General features: G+C 34.2%; 1 protein-coding gene across 2 annotated transcripts in view; it reads right to left on the minus strand.

Annotated features, from left to right (window-relative positions):
• LOC145291386 (transforming growth factor-beta-induced protein ig-h3-like) overlaps nt 1-24,042 on the minus strand; it is a 426,450-nt gene that overhangs the window by 35,416 nt on the left and 366,992 nt on the right. For both annotated transcript variants that reach the window (XM_080137179.1, XM_080137180.1), the window contains exons 8-9: nt 3,784-3,997; nt 1,164-1,373 (exon numbers count right to left, since the gene is read on the minus strand). In XM_080137179.1, the coding sequence (XP_079993305.1) occupies nt 1,164-1,373; nt 3,784-3,997 (424 nt within the window). The remainder of the gene's footprint in view (nt 1-1,163; nt 1,374-3,783; nt 3,998-24,042) is intronic.

Here is a 24,042-nt window from a genome sequence, read left to right on the forward strand (position 1 = left end):
TTTAATCCATCCAATTTAAACTTCACATTTTCTGTCTTATTCTTATTCTTTATCTAGTCTGATAACTTGTTTGAATAATCGAAGAATCAATTTGAAAATAATCAATTGGTCAATATTCTTCGTTTTAGAAATTTGCTTTTACAGAGAATTTCAAGATCGTTCATTGTATATAATCCCATTCAGATTCCAGTCACGTAGGCAAACCAACCGGACGACACAGACCGACACGTGACACGTGGACAGGACAGATTATGCTAGACGATAGACAAGAGAAGGAGCATCCATCGGTGTTTACCTTCAATTTAGGAAGGCGATGACAGTTAAATTGATATAGAAGACTTTGGTGGACCAAGTTCAGTTTTGTAGTAAACTTTCTCTTAAGTATGTTATCAGTTATTACCTAGTTCCTCCTGCAAGAATGCCAACAACAGAATCGAGCCGGTCAACAAAACTGTATCATGCTGAGTCATCGGAATTTATTTTTTCTTTTCAGCTTATTTGATACAAATGGTTGCAGTATTTGAATTTCTATTATTTGTATTATTTGGATTTTTTGGACTGCGGTTCTCATCTTGAGTGGTATTTGCACAACCTTTCAGTTGATTTAACCTCTCACCTTGTATCTTGTCAAACTCAGAAATCTTTCCGTAGAACTCAGAAATCTTTCTGTCCAGTTTGGGAATTTGCGCAGAATATCGAACGAAACTCTTTACTTAATCCACGTTCCATCAGCTATGACTGGGTGGAAGTCCTAAGTAATTCGCAATTGTATCTTTTGAGTGTCAACCACACATAGGATTGAACCTTCAACCTCTAGAAGAGTGTAACTTTACAACTGAATTTACGAAGTACTTTATCCACTACGCCTTGTTGAATTTTGATGTTTAATAGTTTGTAGTTGACACATAAATTACATACAACCACTTACATTCTCGCAAATGCAAAAGTGTGTGATCTTGTCCGAAACACAAACAAACAAATGAATACAGGACACATTACACAACCCGGAAGAAAAGGTCCAAAGGAAATGAAATAGAAAGGGTTAAAATGGTCGAGAGACCTACCTTCATTATTTTGTTTATTTTTATTTATTTTTTTTTTTGTCAAATAACAATATACGAGTTATGCAAGTTTCTGTTTCTTTGGCACTTATCTGCCCTTACCTGCGTCAGGCAGAAGAACGGTATCTACAGCGTGGACGATTCCATTATCAGCCACCATGTCATGTTCAATTAGCCTGGCGTTGCCAACAAAATGTCCGTCCGGTGTGCAGGAAACCTTCAAGCGAATTCCATTCATATTGGTAAGACCACAGGAAATGACAATCGCATCGCCGCAGATGATTTTCCGAGTTACATGATGGCCAACCAATTCTGTTACAAAGATAAGAAACCAACCACATTGATATACTTCATCGGCGAGAAAATAAAACCCGGACAGCTAATGAAGCAAAGTTAATGGTTCGATAACATCTAAGTCAGTTACAATCCGTATGCTAAAGCAATAAATAAATAAATAAAGTAAAATTATCATTACAAAGTATATTTATTGTATAAAATAAAAAGTTAAATCTTCGAATGTTTTCGGTTTGTAGCTGTTGAAGAGATTTAAATAGAGGTTCTAAGCGCCAACTAAACCAAACGGCAGACGTTTGCAAGTATTTAGACTCTTGGTTTGTGTCATTGTGTGCATTTGTACATAGGCTACTTACCTGGTGAAGAAAGTAGGCTTATTCTCCACACTGAATCAATTCCTTGGAGGTCATCTTATATGTCATTCTTGATGATATGTGCATATACATAGATACAACAATATTATGAATATCATAATAATATTATGATACAATAATATTATGAATATTATAAATAATTGAAATCAGTAATGTTTTTTGTTAAAAAACTGTAAAAACGTAATATTCATAATAATATGATTATAATAAGTGACTTCCATAGTTTGTTTTTTTTTAATTAAATATATATTGCATATTTCTCATTTTAACATTGTTTTTATAATGAGCGATTTTACTGATTCACGTTTAAATATTATTTCTTATTTTTATCAACTATTTATTAGCATCAAAATGCTAAACCGATTACAACTAATTACTTCCCCTGTATCGAGATAAAACTCTAAAACTAATTTCAGGGTTATCTTTTTTTATATCCCCAAAACTAATTTATTTTGGAAATTGGCAAGCTGACAGTTTTGCAACTATATAAAATATTTAACATTGTAAATATCAGAATAAGAAGAAAACCGATTGATTCTATTATCAGAATCGAACATTTGTTGGCGGACAGTTTATTAGTTGGCAAGCTGACAGTTTTGCAACTATATAATCTATATATATATAGGCTCCAAAATTACTCGACAACATTTCACCAACTTTGTCATGAATCATTCTTGAAATGTCGGCTGTATCACAGGAACATGTTGTGGTAAAGTGTTACTACTACTACTACTACTACTACTACTACTACTACTACTACGAAAATACTAGATAATTATGAACTCGAAACATATTGGTCATAAATTCACTAAATTTTTCAGTACATTTGGCATAACGAATGTATCATTAGCGAGAATACTAGTGATATTCCTCTTCCTTCTCCCCCTCTTCCTACTATTACTACTAGAAAGGTTAAACTTACCATGGCTACTCCTTACCAATGGTAATAGTAATAGACACCGTGGCTGCCGTCAGATTTATCTTTCCATAGAATAGATGGATTTTAGTATTCTGGCCCTTTGCAAATTACAATACCGAATAGACTTATTACAATAAAATAGACTTTAGCTAAATTCGTCACCACAAACTAGGCCCTTAAGGTAAGGTAAAAAAAAAACGATAGGAAAATATCGTTCTGTTTAAAGTAATATCGTGATAATGGTATAAATACATTTAAAAAAGATAAATAATTATTTGTGTTATATAAAATAAGATAAGTGTTATATATAGCTTACAAAGTAAAATAAGATAGGTGCCCGTACTTTAGGGTCGTGATTCGGCAAGTGCTCCGGGCGAAATGATATCACAGAAGGGATGACATACATTACCTTGCGAATCCCTTTTGAGATTAAACCCCAGAGAGAACAAGTCGCTTCGTTTCGTTGTCCGTCCATCGTTCGGTCAGTTCAATGTAGTAACAGTTTTTTCTTTAGCCCCTAAAAGTGTCAACTAGGCAAGACTCCAAAATCTTTATGCATATATTTTATTGGTCATATAAAGTATAAAGTAGCGTATAGCCTTTTTTTTTCAATATTTCTTTCTTATTTATATATTTCTTTAGTTATATTTTCGGCAGTCACATTCCTCATTTCACGTGATGGTTTTAAAGACACTTTTTGTTTCGCATGTGCCTGGAGTCGCTGTTATGTCATTCTCGTTCCCCTTTTCTTTGTATTATTTTATTTGTTTGTATGTTATTTTTGTAAAATATTATATCCTTTTTGTACTATTTGTATTGCATTTATGCCAATTGTTTTTTTTTTTAATTTTCATTGCAGTTTTCACAGCTGCAAATGTACACGAATAAACTTATTCCAAACATAATTCAAGCAGTTATTAGTTCTCTCAAGTATATCACGAAGCTAAAGGAATTACAAGTATTATTGATTTCAAATCTATTGGACAGAAGTTGATAACGTTTTACTCAAAAAGTCTTTGGGATGCCGAATCAAAATTTAAGTACAGATTATGATGTTAACGATTAAATAAACTCCGTAGAAATTGGTAAAAGTGTGATAGCAATGATAAAATAAAAGTTTTAAAAAACATCTTACGTTTGAGAGTTTCTTTATTCCTGAGTTTGTTTCTTACCCTGGGTGTAAGTTTTCGGATAGCCCGATTGGTGGGTGCAAAAATTGTCAGTGGATTCGATCGCATCAACTCGTTTGTCAGTTCGGCTTCTTCGATCATATCAAGAAACATGCTGAACTTGTTCTTTTCTTTTGACATTAAGCTGATCACTGTCTCACCTTCGTACGGTCTGAGGACCTGCAAAGAACGAAAACAAAACAAACGCATAGTAAAAGAAAAAGGGATCCATTTTGAAGATGCGTCCGTTCAATCTGTACGCCTAACGACGAAAATGATATTCTAAACTTGTGTGTGACAAACCGACGGTCGGAGGGACAGATCGACAGACAGAAACATTTTTACGGATGTGTTGACATATCTTAAAATAGAATCTTATTTCAAACTTAACAAATCGAGCGACGACATACACTTGAGAGACTAGCGAACGAGTTGACGGACAGACAAAGCCTCTCATATAAAGGTATGACCATTAAATAGATTTTCACCTCCTTCCACCCTCCTCTTACCTCTCCTCCTCCTCCTCCTCCTCCTCCTCCTCCTCCTTAACTGATATTTTTCAATCTTTTTTTTTTCACTTTTCTTATTATTTTGTTCTAGCCGAGGATGAGACATCCTACCAGATGCCAAACATTCACACTTTCATACATTCTAACAAACGAGAGAGATCTTTGAAAAGTTCTAATCTTCCCTGTGTTTGACGATAAAAATGCTGTCAAACTAAAGCGTGATAGGCCGACAGTTATAGCGACACAGCTAAAATGCATGCGATTCTGAAGTAATTTAATTTGTTCATACTACGTACGTGCAATTCAATTGGGCTGAAAATCGACTTATAACAGTTTTTTGTAAGTTTCCGATTGCTTTTTGACTGTGTTTAAAAGATTAAACCCTAAATTTAATATGAAACTTTTTTGCAATATTATTTTTTTTGGTGAAAATACTGAATGAATAATGCGTAATTTCCTGATAATATCGTTAGTTTGAAAGATTAATTTTTTCAAGTTATATTGATTTCATTAACACGGACTTCAAGGAAGTTTTTGTAATGTTCCTGAAATACTTTAAAAAAATTAATTGTTAATATCTACGATGCTTTATTTTTTTTATAAAAAAACAAAAATAAATTCATGCATTTTTAGTATTTAAAACTACGACTTTAGCAAAGGTATTTTTAGCTTACACAAAATAATACAGTTTCGCTACAATTTAAAAATAATGGGTTGATTATATTCGATGATCTTTAAATAATAAATACTAGAAAATTTCGTTAAAATTGATTGATTTCCTAAATTTTGGCGATTTTTAAGTGAAGGGAGGCGTCAGAAATGTTTATACATTTTGGGGATCGGCCATTCATTTGGTATGTTCCTAGCTGATACGAATTCAATGTATTGACAAAAAAGTAGCATAGAACTAAAACGAGTTATAAAATAGGGGAGGAGTTTATGTATAGGGATAATCATCCAAAGATCAACGCCCACGACGTGTCCCATGTCAGCTAGAACTGTTTAGATCCCTGTAAACTGATCACATCTTCCGGAAGCTTGTTTCACGGTCCAGCGATCCGAACGAAAGAAAAGCCTTTCAACAATTCATCTGAAATTGCCTAAGGTACAATTTCAGTGCGCTTTCCAGAAGCTCTTTCTGCAAAAAAAGAAGTTATGCAGTTCATTATAGTTGTTGCACATGATATTAAATGATGATGACGAGGTTACCATGCAACCGTTCACATTCTAACGAGTACCGGTTCAAGGAGTCTAGTCTTTGTTGAAGCCTAGATGCCATATTGAATCCAATAATGTGGTCCAAACAACGTGTTAACGCAGTCAGGTAGCATGACGAAATTATTTAAGAATATTAATGGAAACCTAATCTTATTAGTCTTAAAGGAGGAAAATATTATACACCGTGGTTGTCAGCAATAAAAAACACACACAGTACAAACTTATATATTTCTTAATAGCCGTTTTTTTTGTACGTTTACAAAGTTCCTTCGTATATATGTTACGCAAGAAAAAGTAAAAGGCGTCCCTATGCTTTTCATATTCTGGCGTTTTCAGCTCCTGTGCCTACATTTTTTATTTTGTTCTATAAGCAAGTCATACTAACGCATAGAGTGATTCGGGATGTCTGCTAATGTATTATCCTTCCAAGTTGTGTAAGATATTTATCTTCCTTACGCACTACTCATATTTGGAATCAGTTGTTTGTTCAACAACTCACTTTTTAGTTTGACTAAAACATCTGGTATTCCAATCAAGAGCATCAATAATTTACAGAATAAAAATACCTGAGAATATATATATATATATATATATATATATATATATATATATATATATATATATATATATATATATATATATATATATATAAGTATAAATAATGTTTATGTGTTTGTGTGCGTGTGTATGCTTATTAACCATGTGAAAAAAAAATCAAATAGGTTGATATGTCATAGAAATAAATAAAATAAAACAAGAACGAGTTAGGCTTTGATGCAGAAAAAAAAAAAGATAAATCGAAAAAACCAAACGTGAAAAGAGTGGAAAGCGAATGTATGAAAAAAGCGAAACAACAACAACAACGACGACGACGACGACGACGACGAGAAGAAGAAGAAGAAGAAGAAGAAGAAGAAGACCCCCCACCATCGCTACCTCACTACAGCAACATCACCAGAAGCAATGATTTAAGGGTTGAAAAGTTCGCAACGTTTTCTATGGGTCACTTGCAGGTTTGACACAAGTTCACAGAACCAGTCTGAATTGGATCATCTAAAAAATTTTGGACTATTTGAACAGTTTTGTCTTTAAACGTTTCACGTAAGCAGGTGTAATGTGACTACGACTAATCAGCGTTGTAACCCACCAACAATTATTACATCATCTCATACTTTTATTAAAGTATTGTATTGGATTTGCAACATTTGTTAGTTTATATTTTACATCGACTTTTAAAAATAAATAAAGAAAAGATTGCTTTAGAAGTCTGCAGAATGATTTGCATCTGCTTCTTAGCAGACATGCACATGCACATCTGTTGCATTTTGCAAACGATATTCGCACAGTTGGTTCACTTATCACCTTCCACACAAACGCACGCCACATTCGTTTATATGGTTAACTGTTACGTGCCAAAAATTCAAATTTCAGTTAAACATTTTAAACGTTGATAAGAACTGACTAAAAGGCATGTGTCCGCCGCTCTGCGAACGATGCCAACAAATCGGTCATAGTCAGCATTGCAGCTGTTTCATGAGGCGATTAAATCTGCTCACTTGGGACTCACTATTTTATTGCTTTCAAACTATCAGAATAAGACGTATGGGATTTCATAGAACACAATTGACAACAAGTCTCTCTAAGGCACCAACCTATCCTTTTAGAAGATGTGTCCGTATGTGCATTATTTTCATTTTCAAATCTGTAGAAGGTGACTGATGGTATTTACCAAAATGGGGACGATAACAATTCTTTCCAACGGACCAGCATCCCTCCTCTTCGAACATGTGTATGTTTGTGTATTCTATAGAGTTTATTAAGATAGTTTATTACTGTAATTACAATAGGCAATTATAAGTAATTGACTAATTGGATTGTAATGCATATGGGAAACGACTGGTTATACTGGTACTTCACCGTATTCATTGTCACAATTGATATGCTTCTCGGAATTGTTTATTGTATAAGCAAGGGGTATCAGTACTTTGTCTACAACACCGACAGAAGGCGGAAGAATGGTATTTACCAAGTTGTAAACGATAACAATCTCCTCAACGACTAATCACATTTCATTTGTACTTGAGTGAGCCTGTGCATTGCGTGTATTTTAATTGGATTTTCCGTTAGTTATCGTTGTATATAACGATATATAATTTTTGTAGAGTGGTAACACCCATAAAGTGTGCTAAACTTAGAAATCGATGTGTGGGACGAACGAAGCTACTCTTTTTATTTTTCGTCTGTTCGGGTTATTATTTCTTCTTTTTTTCCCCGACTTTTTTCATGACATTTTTTGGGTTCGGATTTTTGAGACGCGATTCCAACGAATGCCAAAAAGCAAATCGCTCTAATTGCTATCTTTTTTTTTTATTTCTCCCTTTCATGGAGAGTCGCGCTTTTCATCACTTTAAAAAAAGTTGGTTTTCACGAGAATGTGTGAACTCAAATTATTTTCCAACAAACAAAAATTCATTTCAAATCCAAAAGGTAACAATCCTGAGTGAAATTCAACAAACCTATACAACTAACAGAAATTTAGAGTTTTTCCGGTAGGACACCTGTGACGCTCGTGCCTCGACTCTCAAAATTATTAACGTCCATTCTAGAAGACTGGAATGCAGCACGCTGAATTTCATTTAAGCCCGCTTCTATATCTCCAGTGAACACAGCCATCCAGAATGTAAACTCTTTCTCTCTTGTTTACACACACACACACACACACACACACACACACACACACACACACACACACACACACACACACACACACACACACACACACACACACACACACAGAGGAACTTTGAAACAAACTTTTTAACGCTAATTTCTACTTCTCATTCAAAAATTTTAAAACTTCTCAACAAACTGTTGTCTTTCAAAGTATATTTTGCATTTCTGTAAAATTGTTGATATATAAGTATGTTTTGTTCGATAATTTATGTTTTCTCACTTTCATTCAAAAGTACCGTTGTTTAGTTAGCTCTTGCTAACTGGTGTCCCATTCATAACGTTCATGTTTTTCTCCATCATTTTCATTGGCCAGTTTAACTACATGCATATCATTAGTAAACGGTCTTGTCTTGATTTTTTCTAAGACATTTCTATCGACAAAATACAATTTCCAAAAGCCAAGAGCGACACTATAAACTAAATCCGAAACCAACCAGAAATGGTTATTTGTTATTTGTTGTTTGAAAACAAGAATAAAAAGATGATTAGTTTATGTCCCCACTTCCTGTTTGAATGTATTTATTTCTATTAAATTTTGAAGTGTAATACAGAGTTAGTAGCAATGGTCTAGATCAAATCTATTCGCTTGATAGAAACAGACAATTAATGTATTTGAGTGATAATTAAGTCATCACTAAATTAGTTAACTGCATTTTAATCATAATCGTCGCCTTTTATTTTAAAACATCATCTTAAATCCATGATCCATAGCCTCGATTTACCAAATGTGCTTCATAAGTAAAACCTGCATAAATAAATCAAATTGAAGGATAAACAAATATAAAAACGTGCCCCTTTTAACCCGTTTATATCTTTAAAACAAAGAACAATACCAAAAAAGTGTGGATTAGTTTTATTGTAAAAACAGTATTTTACTTATTCTAACCGGGGAGTTATAAGCTTTAACAAAAGAAGTTGTTTAACTGGGATTGCATAATCTCAGTTGCCTCTTTTGTTTGTACTTTCAATGTAAAGATAGTACTTCCGGTGTAGACACAAACTTCCGGTTGATCGACAAAAAGGCGTCATGTGTTGCCCAATTTTTTACGCCGCCTTTATCGTTGTTTGTACGGGGGAAGAAGACAAAAATCGTTCATGTTATTACCACCAGATGGTTCTATTTATTTGTGGTTGTTTTTCTTAAGAAGGTGATGACAACGTAAAATGTGGTTTAGATGAAGAAAACATAATTTATTTGTCTTGGCTGAGTGGAAATGGCAGTGGTTTGATCTTGGCGTGTCATGTTCGAGTTCCATCGGCAGCATAGCATCACTTAAACTGATAACCTTGGGAAAGGTATCGAAGGTACAAAATATGCATGAACAGGTGAAAAAATGCGCGAGAGACAAATATGGAAAATTGTAGGAAATTTCAAACGAAATAGACAGATTGTAGGAAGATCATCATAGAAGTGGAAAAGTATGTGTGTGTGAGAGTAAGAAGCAAGTATATAAGTAGTGGAGGATGAGGTAGTAGGTAGATAGTGCAGTGATGACTCTGGTGGGCGTAAGGTGTACAATAATAAACATTGTGCTATTAATTAGGATTGAAAAAGTAAGGTTACAATAAGATTAATGAATGTTATACCTATCTGTCTGTCTTTTGTCTGTTTTCCCCTTCTCTTTCTGTCTTTATTTCTTTCTCTCTTTCTCTCTATATTTCTCTCTCCCTATATATATATATATATATATATATATATATATATATATATGTACATACTATTTTTTACAAATAAGTATTAATTATTTTATCTAAAAAGACTAGTGCTTCATGCTAACGCAATCATCAGTGTAGGAGGTGATAATTACTGTCGCTCACCTTTGACTCTGTAGTCATAAAATACGCGCACACACACACACACACACACACACACACACACACACACACACACACACACACATATGTATTTATATATACATTAGTGTTGGGACTAGTAATTGAAATCGGAATCGGGAATTGGAAAAATCGGAACTTTTGGGTAGCGGAATAAATAAACAAAACACCATAAAATTATTACCAAATGAACTACAGACAAAAGATTAAAAAACAAAAAACAATAGTTACATATAAACTAGGGCCAACCATACGTAACAAGGTTTTAAATTATAAAAAAAAAAAACGGTAGAACATATTAATATAAATGACAATATTATAAATATTCCAGAATGTAAATGTAATTCCTCTTCTTTCTGTAATAATGAGATAAAATATGTAATTACAGGAAATCTAAATATAGTAAAAAAATTCTAAATTAAAAAAAGCTCTAAAGTTCAAATTATAGAGAACCTAAATGCCTTAATTACACTAAATGCGTTAAAAAAGTAACTAAGCACTAGAGAGTGTTATTATGTCTGTGGCAAATAAATATAAATTAGTACAGTCTACGTTTGATGCATGGAAAAATAATATACTTTAATGCGTAACTAAAAAGGTTGAACGTATAAAAAAATTTAAACACCCCAGAAAAAGTAATTCTCTTCTTAAAAATTCAGAGATTTCTTACTGAAATGAAATGGACATAAAATTATTTGTTTATTAGAAGTTGTTCATTTATAACATGAGAGCAAGGACCACGAAATCGGTTATAAATCCCAATCCCAGATTTAACATTGATTTTCAGAGTCAAATTTATCTCTTTATTAGTATATTACTGTAAACATCCCTTTGTAAATCTTATAACATATATTTGCTAAACGTTTAAAATAGTTCACACTTGATCTTCAAAGATTTAAAATGTTCTGGACAAGGTTTTTCAATGTTGTTGTCTGACATCGGTTTTTGAAATAATATTTATCGTGCTTCTTGACATTAGATACAAGTGTAAAATATAGATAAATCTTTTTTTAGAATTTTGCCGATTAAAAAGGAAATTATATAGATATTTAAACTTAGACCCCTTCCCCCTTCAAGCATTTATTACTCTAACCAACAGAACAAAAAAGAGATGAAAAACATAAATGTTACCAAAAGCAAGCCTCTTCTATCTACCTGGATAAGTTTATTTGTGTTTAAATTTATCTTAAATCATGATTTTAGTTCAAAAAAGTTAATGTTCACTCTGTTGATTTAGAATAAAAATGGCTGCCCATAAGCCCTTCACAAGGGCGCTTGAAAACCGCTAAAATCGAAAATTAAACTAATGTTGATAGAAACACATCAAATAAATGTCAATCGAGCGAAAATGTTATGTTCAACCATTTTTTTGTTTGGATTTTTCAACTATTAGACAAGATAATAAAGGTAGAATTGACCGGAAATAATAATAACTTTCCGTTAAATTTACGTGTGAAATTACTTTCTTACACGAAATTCTAAATAATTGTTTTCTTTCTTTCCGCTACATAATCATCTAAAAAAAAAGTCGGATCTTATTTTGGGAGAATGATTTAGCTAAAGGTGGTGGTGGTGGTGGTGGCATCGTCGTCGTCGTCGTCGTCGTCGTCGTCATAATCATCATCAATAATAATAATAATAATAATAATAATAATAATAATAATTCATTTTTACTTTTTTCTTTACACTAACACAAATCTACCAAATGAAATCTTTATAATTGCGATAAAAACATCCACATTTCTTAGAGGGAAGAAGAGAATAGTTAACAGATACCCGTCACAATGTTAAGAATGGTTTTCTAAACAGTAACATTATTATGCAGATACCCGTTCTTGATATGAGACTGCCTTTGTTAACTATTCTGTTCCTAAAGTGTTTTCTTATTTTGCATACCAATCGTTGATTCTTTTTAATTACTTATGACAATTTCAAATGCCATTAACGATAACCAAATGCAAACTTTTCCTTTTAAAACAAATCTTGTCTCACAATTTTCAATCAATTCGAAGGAAAACACCAGAGAAAATATTTACAAAGATCTGCTTTTGTAATATATGCCTCCCTCTCAAGTCTATTTTAATGTTTTGCAAAATATATGCGGACATAACACGAGGGGGGTACAGTCATTTGAACATTTTTAAAAAGTATTGCATCTATAATTAGATGATAATTAATTTTAAAAGAATCGGAATCGGTACTTGTATCGGAATTGGAAATTTACAACAGAATCGATAATTGTATCGGAATCGGGAAAATTTTCTTTAATCGTCCCATCACTAATATATATACGATTGTTGATATTTTATTGACTTTCTTTATGATATATATCCCTTTCAGTGTATCTGTTTCGTTTTTATTTCTCATTGGTCTTCACCATATGAATTGCCGGAATAGTGGAATAAACTACTTGGCTGGTTTGTCTCTCCTATTGCCTACTATGACGCCCAGTATCCTTGCTTTGCTTGGATGATTTTATGTGTTTGTACATCCATTTCCAAGAGGATTTCGTGCTTTTGGTTTTCCGTTTGTATTTGGTTTGTGTCTCTACTATTTTTCTGCATATTCAAAATGCAGTCGTTTGCATAGTTCCCAATGTAATTCCTTTCCCCAACAATCGTGTCTGTTCTTGTATTGTTTTGGTGTTAGTTTACTGCATTCGCATTATGTGATTTACCCTTTGGTCTCTTTGCCCAATCTGCATTCACTGTTTTCCTGGGTTTATATTTATTTCAGCTCTGATATAATTGGTAACAATCGCATTGTTCTAAGCAGCTGTCAGTGCCGATTTCGTTTCTCTATTTCAGTGTGATCTTAGCTATACTCAGATGTTTTCATAAGTTTCTTCTCTCTCCATTCTCATGAATTGTATATGTAGCTGTTTCCCTTCCTAGTTTTATTTTCCTGTCTTTCTTTTTTTCGTTTCGCTACTCTCTGTATTATTCATTTTAACGTTATCACTTGCTCTACTGTTTCGATGTTCTTTTACTCATTATATTAGTGTCATTCATACAATCATTTATATTACAAGTGCCCTTTCCCTTTTTACATTGCTAGTCATCGATATGATTATTCGGGTGTTATGCATTGTACACGATCATTAATTTCCTAGACTTCTTGCCAAGACGTCTAAGTTATTCTTTATTCCCGACGTAGTTATCAGCTTTTCAATATACATGGAGTGGTTTATTCATTGTTCCGAATCTGTAAATTCGTATACGGCTTCACATTTCCTAAGTATACAATTGCATGGCATTATAGCTATCATAAACAGCAGTGGTAATAATCTCATTGGAATATGCCTCTGTATTCTTATCTTTCTCAGGTGTTGCCTTTCAGTTGTCGATTGCACCATCATGCTAAAATTGCTTTCTTCATAAAATTAATAATTTTGTTGGATATTTGTGCATCTTTAAGCATTCAATAATCAATGCTTGAGAGATTTTGTCATAAGCTTTTTTAGTAGTTGATCTACTCCATGGCTATGTTCTTTTTTTTCTTTGCTTTTTACCCTTTTCAAGATATTGTAATCTATGTCATGTCCCTCCATTCCCTTTACGGTATCTGGTTTGTTCCTCATGGAATTAGTCTATGACTAATAGACTGTTCTCTCAGTTGTATTTTTACGATTTTCCAAATGGTTGGCAAACTGACTATTTGTATGTAATCCTTTAGCATCGTTTCCTTTTTGTGTCTTGTTGTAGTAATTGTTTTGATCATAAGTTCTGGGACATCTGTTTCTTCTAAGGTTTTTAAGGCTTTTCATATAGTGTCGTGAATTTATATTAAAACCAGCGTGCATATATTCTAGCATAGAGTGGTGCTTTCCAATTTGTCATTATTTTAGGTGCCTGTGAGTGTTTCTATTATTTCTTTTATTTCTTCACGTTTCAGAAGTTCTGTTATGTTTTTCATCCTTTCAGCATTTCTGTTCTGTTTGATTTCTCCTAGTCTTTATCCCTGTTGTGTGAGTCTACTACTACTACTACTACTACTACTACTACTACTACTACTACTACTACTACTACTACTACTACTACTACTACTACCAATAATAATAATAATAATAATAAAAATAACAATAATAATAATAATTATTATTATTATATTCGAATACGCATTTAGGTCTGAAACTGTTTGAAACTGAGAACACATGGATCACTTCTGTCGCGATGTCCAACCGATTCAGAATCAACTTCTACAATAAATAATATCAACTTGTATAAACACGCGTTATTTGTCTATCAAAACATTTCATAAGATTCTTGCCAAGGCCGATAACTCTGAACGACCACCCGTGAAATACGCCCACACATCGACAGTATGAAGGATAATTCAATTCCACCCGCAGATGAAAAAGACATTCTTTAATCCTTCAGAACTGAATGCGTTTTATTACAGTCTATCTTATTACCTCCTATCTTAATATCTTTACACACACACACACACACACACACACACACACACACACACACACACACACACACACACACACACACACACACACACACACACACACACACACAGATATATATATATATATATATATATATATATATATATATATATTTCTTAATTCTTTCCTAATTTCTTTCTTATTTTCTTTCTTAATGTTTTCATTTCATATTTTCTTCAACCCTGTCATACCATTTTACTTCATTCTCTACTTTTTAAAATTTTTTGCAAACTTTTTTTTCTTTTGTGTCTCTTCATTCCTTCTTAGTGTGTTTTATTTCTATTCTTTGTTTTACAATCTTTTTATAACCTATTTTTACATAATCTCTCCCTCTTTCTCTATTTCTCTTTATAGCTACCTATCTACACATCTCTCTACGCCTCTCCCTTCATATGTGTATCTCTCCTTTCCGTCACTTTCAATCCCAACAATTTTCTCTAAGTCTCATTTAATATTTTTCACACGTTCTCTCTCTCTCTCTTCTCTCCACTTATCTTTCCGTTGTATTAATTTCTTTTCTTTTGTCTAAATTACATTCAATGTATTTACATATTTCTTTATGTACCGTGGGAACGCAGTTATTTTCAAGCATATTTACTTACATAACAAATATCCGATAAAAAAATCAAATAATTTTTTATGCAAATGTCTATACTTATTCTTGAATGGTTTTTGTTATATTTTCATTATATGCAACTAACTTCACCATCAATGATTGCAGCAATGTTCAACTAGAAGCGTTGATGTGAGCGAATCATTATTTTAACCTTGTAAATAATGTGAAGATGTATTAATTTTAACGAATAAACAATTTAGTAGAGTAAAGGATTAAATTGGTAAAACTAAATATAACCGTCATACACACTGCCACCCCCACAGCATACCCACTCATGCACACATTCACTTTTATACATAAATGTGTGTGCATGCGCGCGCGCGTGTGTGCATAAAATTAGAATTAAAATAACTGAAAACATCATTTCAGTCTGACGTGATAATTTATTTCGCCCGAACTTCGGCTCTTAAGACATGACGACTACTTGACTACACAAATCAGAATAATTGGAGATGCTCACATTCGATAGATTTTGGGTCAGGTTGAATTTATAGCTGTTGGTCCACAAAAGAATCTAGCATCTCCCCACACACCACCAAATACACAATATTGACTCCCTTCAATTAAGTTGCATACATATGATATAATGATTATAACACTTGAAGTTAATAACTGGAGATATTTATAGCTCTTATTTACTCTGACTCTCCACGAGGGCAGAGTTAGACACCAAGGTCGTTTTTTTTTTAATATGGAGACAGGAACAAAAATAAAAATTGTCTCAGTCATGAAAGATTTCTCCTCCACTAACCGAGAACAAGAAAGTGAAGACAGTGAGAAACAGATATTACACTTTGATTTTGGCCCGAAGGCTAAGAAATCTCTTATGGGATTACGAAAAATCTTGGTCGTTGCAGGCCTTTTAAATATTGCCAAAGATTGTGGTGTCGTCTGCATAAATGTCTACGAATGATCTAACCATGTGAGTTATGAGATCATTGATGAAGATCAAAAAGAGAGTTGAGCCAGAATGGAATCTTGAAGGACGCCAGCGTTAATACTATGATCTTCTTATTTCTGTTCATCAACTACTAATCTTATAAGCCTATCTGAGAAAACGAATTTAATAATTGAAAGGACATTTTCAGCTATTGCATACCTGGAAATCTTGTGAAGTAGACCTTGATGCCATACCCTATCAAAAGCCTTGAATAAGTCAAGTGCTCTAGAAACGAAGCATTTGTCGAGAGATTCAAATATGAACGCAGTGCTGTGAGACAATGCTACTGGGCAATTTAGAATCTTATCTGGAGATGTCTCTACCACATAGAAAGGCAGCTCTAATGTAGGCACATAGTCCGTTCCTATGATGATTTTAAAGGTCAGATTTGGATGTCAAGTTTGAATATCATTAAATCACGAACACATCTAGAGAAAAGGGCGAACCAATGCCAGTTTCGCACAAATGATAGATCAGGTTTGGTCTTTGTAATTGGATTTCAACCTATAGAAGGTTGGAACGCAGACCCTTGATATTGGAGAAGAAGACCTGGTATTGGAGGGGGGGGGTCTACGTTGAGAATTGGTTTTCTGGGTTTAATCTTGTATTGTTTCTTGAGATCTTTCATTTTTGAGTATGGAGAAATGTGGAAGTGGTCGGCAGATTTGTTAGAGCAGAGCAGAGATGGAGAAAAGGGACGAAGAGTGAAATTATCAAAATAAAATTATCAAAATTATCGTAAAATTATCAACTAATATATCATCGACGGATCCCACCAGAAGCTACTGTATGGTCCAGAATCCATTCATAAAATGGTAAAACATCAGCGCCAGTACTTTGCATTTGCTGATAGGACGGGCTCCTTGGTTGTTAACTCTGACTATCAGGCGGATAACGTCAGCCTAGGCAAAACGTTTATCTCCAGCACCCTTATTAATGATATGGAAACAAGGATAGAAATATGAAGTGAAAATAAGGACATCGCAACCAATTTCTCAGGAAAAAGACTGCTGGATTAGTAGACAGCTTTTCTTCCCCTTTTGTCAGAAACATCACTCATTGTAATTAAGGAGTGAGGGACAAAATAAGAGAAATGGGAGTTTCAGTGCTGCTGAAAATACATCCATAATGCGTTTTCTAATCTCCTTGTTAAGGACTAAGAATTTAATGATTAATAATTATAGATTAGCATGTAAGAAATTTAAATTGAGAAAAAAACGTAGCATTATCAACTAATATGGCATCGGGAGACCCCACCAGATGCTATTGCATAGTCCAGAATCCATTCATAAAATGGCAAAGCATCAGCCCCAGTACTTTGCATCTACTGAGGCCTGCTTTATGGTTAATCCAAGGTTCGGGTCTATGACAATCAGGCGGATAACATTTCTCTCCAATATCCTTATTAATGACATAGCCCCAAGGATAGAAATAGCAAGTTAAAATATGGACATCTCAGGAAAAAGACTCAATGTAAATAAGGACAGAGGGACAAAATAAGAGAAATGAGAGTTTCGGGACTGCCGAAAACGCACCCACAATTAGTTTTATATTCTCCTTTTCAAAATAAATAAATAAATAAAAATGAAAATAAAAAATAAAACTAAGTAATGTAATTAATATAAGTTCAAACAGGGATTCTATATTTTATGGGAAAGAATAGCGATACGTTCTCCTCTCAATAAAATACTTTTTAGGAGAAAAAAATCGGTTATGGATATATATATATATATATATATATATATATATATATATATATATATATATAGCTCTACCTACGTATTGAGCAATTTTGAAGTAAATACTTAAAGTTTACGCATAAATCTATACTTTCGTATATTAATTTTATGTGAGTAAATTAAGTAGTTATATATATGTATATATATAAATATATATATATAAATATATATATACATATATACATATATATACATATATATACATACATATATATATATATGTATATATATAAAACAGTAATCTACGAACACGTGTTTCGAAATCTTACAGATCATATGTACTATGGTCGAGTGCACCAACCATTACGCCATGGCCCTAGATAACTTTACGTGTTATTTTTATCGTTTTTATAAATTATTGTCAAAAATCGACAAGGTTAAGACGCTAACAATCGTATTATCATTTTAAAATCAGCACAAAAATCGACATAAAATTCAAAAGCAATAAAAATAACAAGTGAAGTCATCTAGGACTTCGTGACGTAACGATTAACGTACACGACTATACTACATATGTTGTAAAGTTCAAATCCTAGAACAGTCCAGTTACGCTGACGAGAGGTAGTACATCGAAATACGTGTTCGTAGATTACTGTTCTATTAGTAAAATAATAAATAAATAAATAATATTTGTTCAACAAACATGGGCGATTCTCTAAGGAAAAATATTTTCCCAAACTCATAAACTTATATTTTGAAGTTTTTTAAACTTCAAGTGTAAATCTGATTTTTTTTGATTATTTTGAGCTATATCCGCAAATATTTTATGCAATTTAGTTTGTGAAAATTCTACATAATATTGAATTAACAAATATATTTTGGTGAAACTGATATTTTTCTGGATAGTGCAAAAATTAGTTTTTCGACAGAAAAACTAATAACAAACAGCAAATATGAGTTTAACGTTTCTATGAAAATAGTGTCCATTGTATTTAAAATATAGAACCGCTTCAAATGAGATAAATAAGTGCTAATAAATACTCAGAAATAATATTGTGCTGCATAGTTCATTACAAATAATATCACATTGTAAGAGACAATCTTTAATTTACTATTTCAGTCCAGCATCTCATGGCAGACAATGTTCTTTGTTTTGGCCTGTTTCTTTCGAATGTTCCCTTTTACGTAACGTTTTACTAATGTCTTTCTTCGGTGAAGAACCGCTGCATGTCGAAATTACTGCGAGTATCTTTCTCTCACTATTACAGCAATGATCCTATATTATTATAATTATATTCGAAAATGAGGCTACATCAAGGGGACTTCACATTTATATTCTTGTCCAGGGTTGCCAGATGGACCTTTTAAGGCCAAATTTCGCGAATTTGGCCTTTTTTTTAAAAAAAGTAGCTTGGTCTTCAAAAATTATATTTGGCATTTTCCAAAGTGTAACATAAGGACTAACTAAGAACAAGCAGAGTATTATATAGATTGGTCAATTGATGAACAAAAACATTTTAATTTGATAGATAAATGATCGATAATTTGTTTGCGATAAAACATGTCACTCGGAAATCTGAAGTGTAGGAAGCATTCCAAGCTTAGGGATTTAAAACTCGTCAAAACCACAATGAAAGATTGCGAATAAAGTTTAAGGAAAATAGTTAGTAAATCAATCTTTCTTTATAAATAAAACACTAGGTGCATGTATATGTATGTGTGTGTCGGTGTGAAAATATTCAACCGATAAACTATTAATCACGTAAAACTGAAATAAACAGAAAATAGTAATCATAAACCAAGGATCTTTTATAATGACTAAAATCTTTGTTTGGATGGATGAATAACGCGTATAGAAATATGCCGGCAAGTTGAATGAAAAATGCTCATTTCAACTGCCGACATATTTTTATTACTTTTGCGCATGCGAAAATTCATTTACAGGCTTTAAGTAGTTTCATTTCAAACCTTTCTTATTTATCTATTAATAGCTCAAACGGTAGAGAACGCAACTGGAATGCTACATAGTTTGATTTCGATTCTAGCTGATAGCACTCAAGTCATTTGTTATATGTGTGTGTTTTTAAACACACACACATATATTAATTAGCTCTTCAATAATAAATACGAAATCTGTATGCTTTAAAAATATATTTAAGCGTATTTTACAACCAGGCAAGCCCCCCCACCCTCGTCCTGTTAGGCTACAATAAAAATCTTATGGTTCGTTAAATCTTGAAGTGGAATAAACTCCAGAGTACAAACAAATGCAAATAGAACCTTTTTAATGGCTAACAGTGAAATACTTCTGGTCTATTTCTCTTCTCACATTTGTAAAAAAACAAAAACAAAAAAAAAAAAACAAACTGACACCGTTCTCACAGGAAAAGTATAAACATTTCTTTCAATCCATTGACAACCACATCTAAGTTAATGCATGCATTTTCTCCTTTACGTAGAAAATTAAATATTTTAAAAATTTCGTTTTACACCAAGCCGGTCGTTCATCAGATTAGTCAATATACGTGTATTGATGTTTGTATGTAATGAGCTTTTCAAATAGATTTTTTTTTTATTTCATATGTAATTTTTATACTGTAGAGGTTTCTATTTTTTTGTTGATCTCTCTCTCTCCCTCTCTCTCTTTCTCACTATATATATATATATATATATATATATATATATATATATATATATATATATATATATATATATACATATATATATATATATATATATATATATATATATATATATGTGTGTGTGTGTGTGTATATGTGTGTGTGTGTGTGCATATATGGTTATCATTACATATATTTAAGCATGGGCCGAAATATAACTGATTCGGACCCTACGATTAACTAGCGAATGGGTTTGTTAGACCAATATGCAAGTTTGCACATTTAAGCTAGAAGTATTTGAGAATAAAATAGTATTGAGAAAATGGTAAACATTTGACAATAATGGAATTTGTAAACAATAATAATCCGACCGAATTAAACGATAGCAATAATAAGCTGAGGCAGAAACTAAAGATGACCAAATTTTAAAACGTAAGAGATGACACAATTTGAATTTGAGAGACAAAGAAATATTTTCTGATATTATGTTAACGGCTGATCAAGCAAGAGAGTTTCATTCACCACGGTATTCGCTCGGCATTGCATCGTTTCTTGTGTTGCGGGGCCAAATGTCGGTGGCAACCGACCCTACAACTAAAAGATGACGTAGGCAAGAAAAAGACGAACGACAATATAAAAGACGAGATGACAAACGCAGTTGATAGTCGTGAATCCGTGTAAGCTTATTTCCCCCCCCCCCCAAAAAAAAAACAAAAAAACAAAAAAACAAAAAAACAAAAACAGATAAAGGAAGTCGAAGGTGTTAGGTTGGGAGTTGGAGTACTGTTTGTGTTCGAACTGAAGCGGCTTCGTAGTTGTCGCTGGAAACTGCAGGAAGGTGTGGGCTTGCTATGGAAGAGCGCTGGAAACTGCGGAAAGGCTCCGTACAAGTTGCGGAAAGGTGTCGGGAAAGTTGAAGGAAGGTGCTGGAAACGGCATGAGGAGTCGATTTCGCAAAGATAGATAATGATTTTTCAGTGGAGAAAGGTGGGTGCGCGTGTCGTTCAGTGTGAGCCGACGTCTGTTGCGGTAGCTGGCTTCTGCTGTGATGTTGGCTGCTGGTATTAAGTGAGTCGGCAGTAAGTGGCTGCTGTTGCTGCTACTAGGTTAGGCTGCTGTCGGGGGGAGTAGTCTAACCCGTTCTGTAGTGACATGGCTGTTACTGCTGCGGTATTGGTTTTTTTTTTTTTTACACAGTGATCACCACTTATCAAGCCACTCAGGGATAAGGGTTATTGCAAGTACATCACGTTAGTGAGGAGATTTTATGAAGTGTTTAATTAGGGGGGCGGTTCATTAGGAATTTGTTAACATAAGACTTGAAGACATCCAAGTTGTAGTCCGGAGGGAAGCAGGCAGACGGAACAGAGTTCCACAGGCGTGCAGTTCTAAGAAAGAAGCTTTGCTCATGAAATCCGCGTTTTGATTTAGGCACAGATATAGAGTGGGGGAAATTTTTCACAGTGGATTCAGCTAGACGGGTGATTTTCGTGAAAGTTTGGCGAGGGGGGACCAGGGATTGGAGTTCAGACGAGCACCTGCCATGAAAATAACGATAAAACAAGGATAGGCTCGCAACGTCTCTTCTGTGGGAGAGGGGTTGCAGGGTAGAGAAAAGGGCATCCCCCACTAAACCACGAAGTCTATTTTGTACTCTGTCAAGGCATGATAGGCTGTTTTTGGCAGCTCCTGCCCAGATATGGCAACAGTATTCCATCCTTGGCCGTACTTGGCTTTTATATAGATAGAGAATTGAATCAGTAGTGAGATATCTTCTGGAGCGGTAGAAGGATCCCACCATCTTTCCTGCGACCTTGGCAACAGACTTGATGTACGTGTTCCATTTCAGATCAGGAGTAAAGGTCAAACCCAGAAGCTTGTCAAAACACGGGGCCTCACCCAGACGAGAGCCATCCATCACAATTGATGCCAGCTGGGGATCAGAGCGTTGATGATGTAAGGATAGGAGTTTGGTTTTAGATGCATTAAAGGTAACTAGCCACATCTTCCCCCACTGAACCACGCGCTCGAGATCAGAGGAGAGAGAATCCGAGAGAACTTCGTCATTTACAGCCTTTGATGTGTTGCCGTAGATGGTCGTGTCATCAGCATAGATGTCAACGAATGATTTAAGTATGTGTTTAGGGAGGTCATTGATGTAGATCAGGAAGAGAGTTGGGCCGAGGATTGACCCCTGAGGGACTCCAGCATTTATATTGCAGGCCTCCGATTTTTGTCCATCTACCACTACTCTTATGAGCCTATCGGAGAGAAATGATTTAATGATTGAGAAAACATTTCCAGTTATACCGTAGCTGGAAATCTTGTGAAGTAGACCCTTATGCCATACTTTGTCAAAGGCCTTTGATATGTCAAGAGCAATTGCCCTAGAAAGGAAGCCTTTGTCAAGAGATTCACTAATCCTGTGGGATATAACCGTCAGCACATCTGCGGTAGATCTTGCAGAGCGGAAACCATATTGTGTGTCACTAAGAAGGTTGTTTCTGCTGAGGTGGTTGACTATTTCTCTATTTAATATTGATTCCAGTAACTTACTCATAACACAGAGAAGACTTATTGGTCTGTATTGAGAGGGAGATGACTTATCACCTGAATTCTTAAATACAGGGCAAACTGATGAGGTCTTCCAGGGGGTCGGAAAGCACTTCTCCTTAAGGCAGCGCTTAAATAGTTTCGTAAGTATGGGAGCAAGTTCTGGTTGAAGCTTTTTTAACACTATAATTGGGATGCCATCAGGGCCAGTTGCTTTACTGGAATCTAGGTTTTTTATTAGCTTGGCGACCTCATGCACGGATATTTGTATATTACCTAGCTTGTTCTGTGTTATAGGAGGAAATATGGGGAGTTGATGGCCTTCGTCGCATAGGGTAGAATTAGCTGCAAAGTTCTTTGCAAATAGTTTGGCCTTGTCTGACGCTGACGAGATAACCTCTGGTCCATTGATAATGGTTGGGATAGAACGCACACTTCTGTTCAGGATCCTATTTGTTATTTGCCAAAACTGGTAGGAACCAAGCCGCTGATCAGCTACCTTGGATTTAACAGACTGGGCATATAGCTCTCTTGCATTTTTTATTACTCTTTTGCAGTGGTTGCTGGCAGTCCTGAAAGCAGCTTTAGTCTCAGTGCATCTATTACGTTGGTAGTTATGGAAAAAGTGATTTCTGTGCGCGATAGCAGCAGCACATTCTGGGGAGAACCATGGCTGGCTGTTAGGTTTTTGTTGGAATTTTTTTGATGGTATGAATTGGTCTATGCCTACAATTAACCATTCGGTCAGATCTGATACTATAGAGGACACTTCCTTTTTAAACATGGAGTGCAGAGGTAAATCAGATATGAATGTACGGAAGCTATCCCAGTCAGCCATAGAGTATCGGTATACAGTACGGTGGAGGGGTACGTCTGATGGCTTCTTACATTTTGTTTTTATCTTAACTGATACGACGGAGTGGTCGGATGATCCTAAAGGAGAATGAACGGTACATGAACATAGCTCAGGGGAAGTTGAAAGAAAAAGGTCTAAGAGGCTTGCATATTGATTGGGTGTATCGGGCACACGGGTGGGTTCGCGAACAATCTGAGTGAGGTCATAAGCA

This window comes from Euprymna scolopes, chromosome 12 (assembly GCF_053919585.1).
Source record: "Euprymna scolopes isolate OS-2025 chromosome 12, ASM5391958v1, whole genome shotgun sequence".
In the NCBI taxonomy this organism is placed as follows: domain Eukaryota; kingdom Metazoa; phylum Mollusca; class Cephalopoda; order Sepiida; family Sepiolidae; genus Euprymna; species Euprymna scolopes.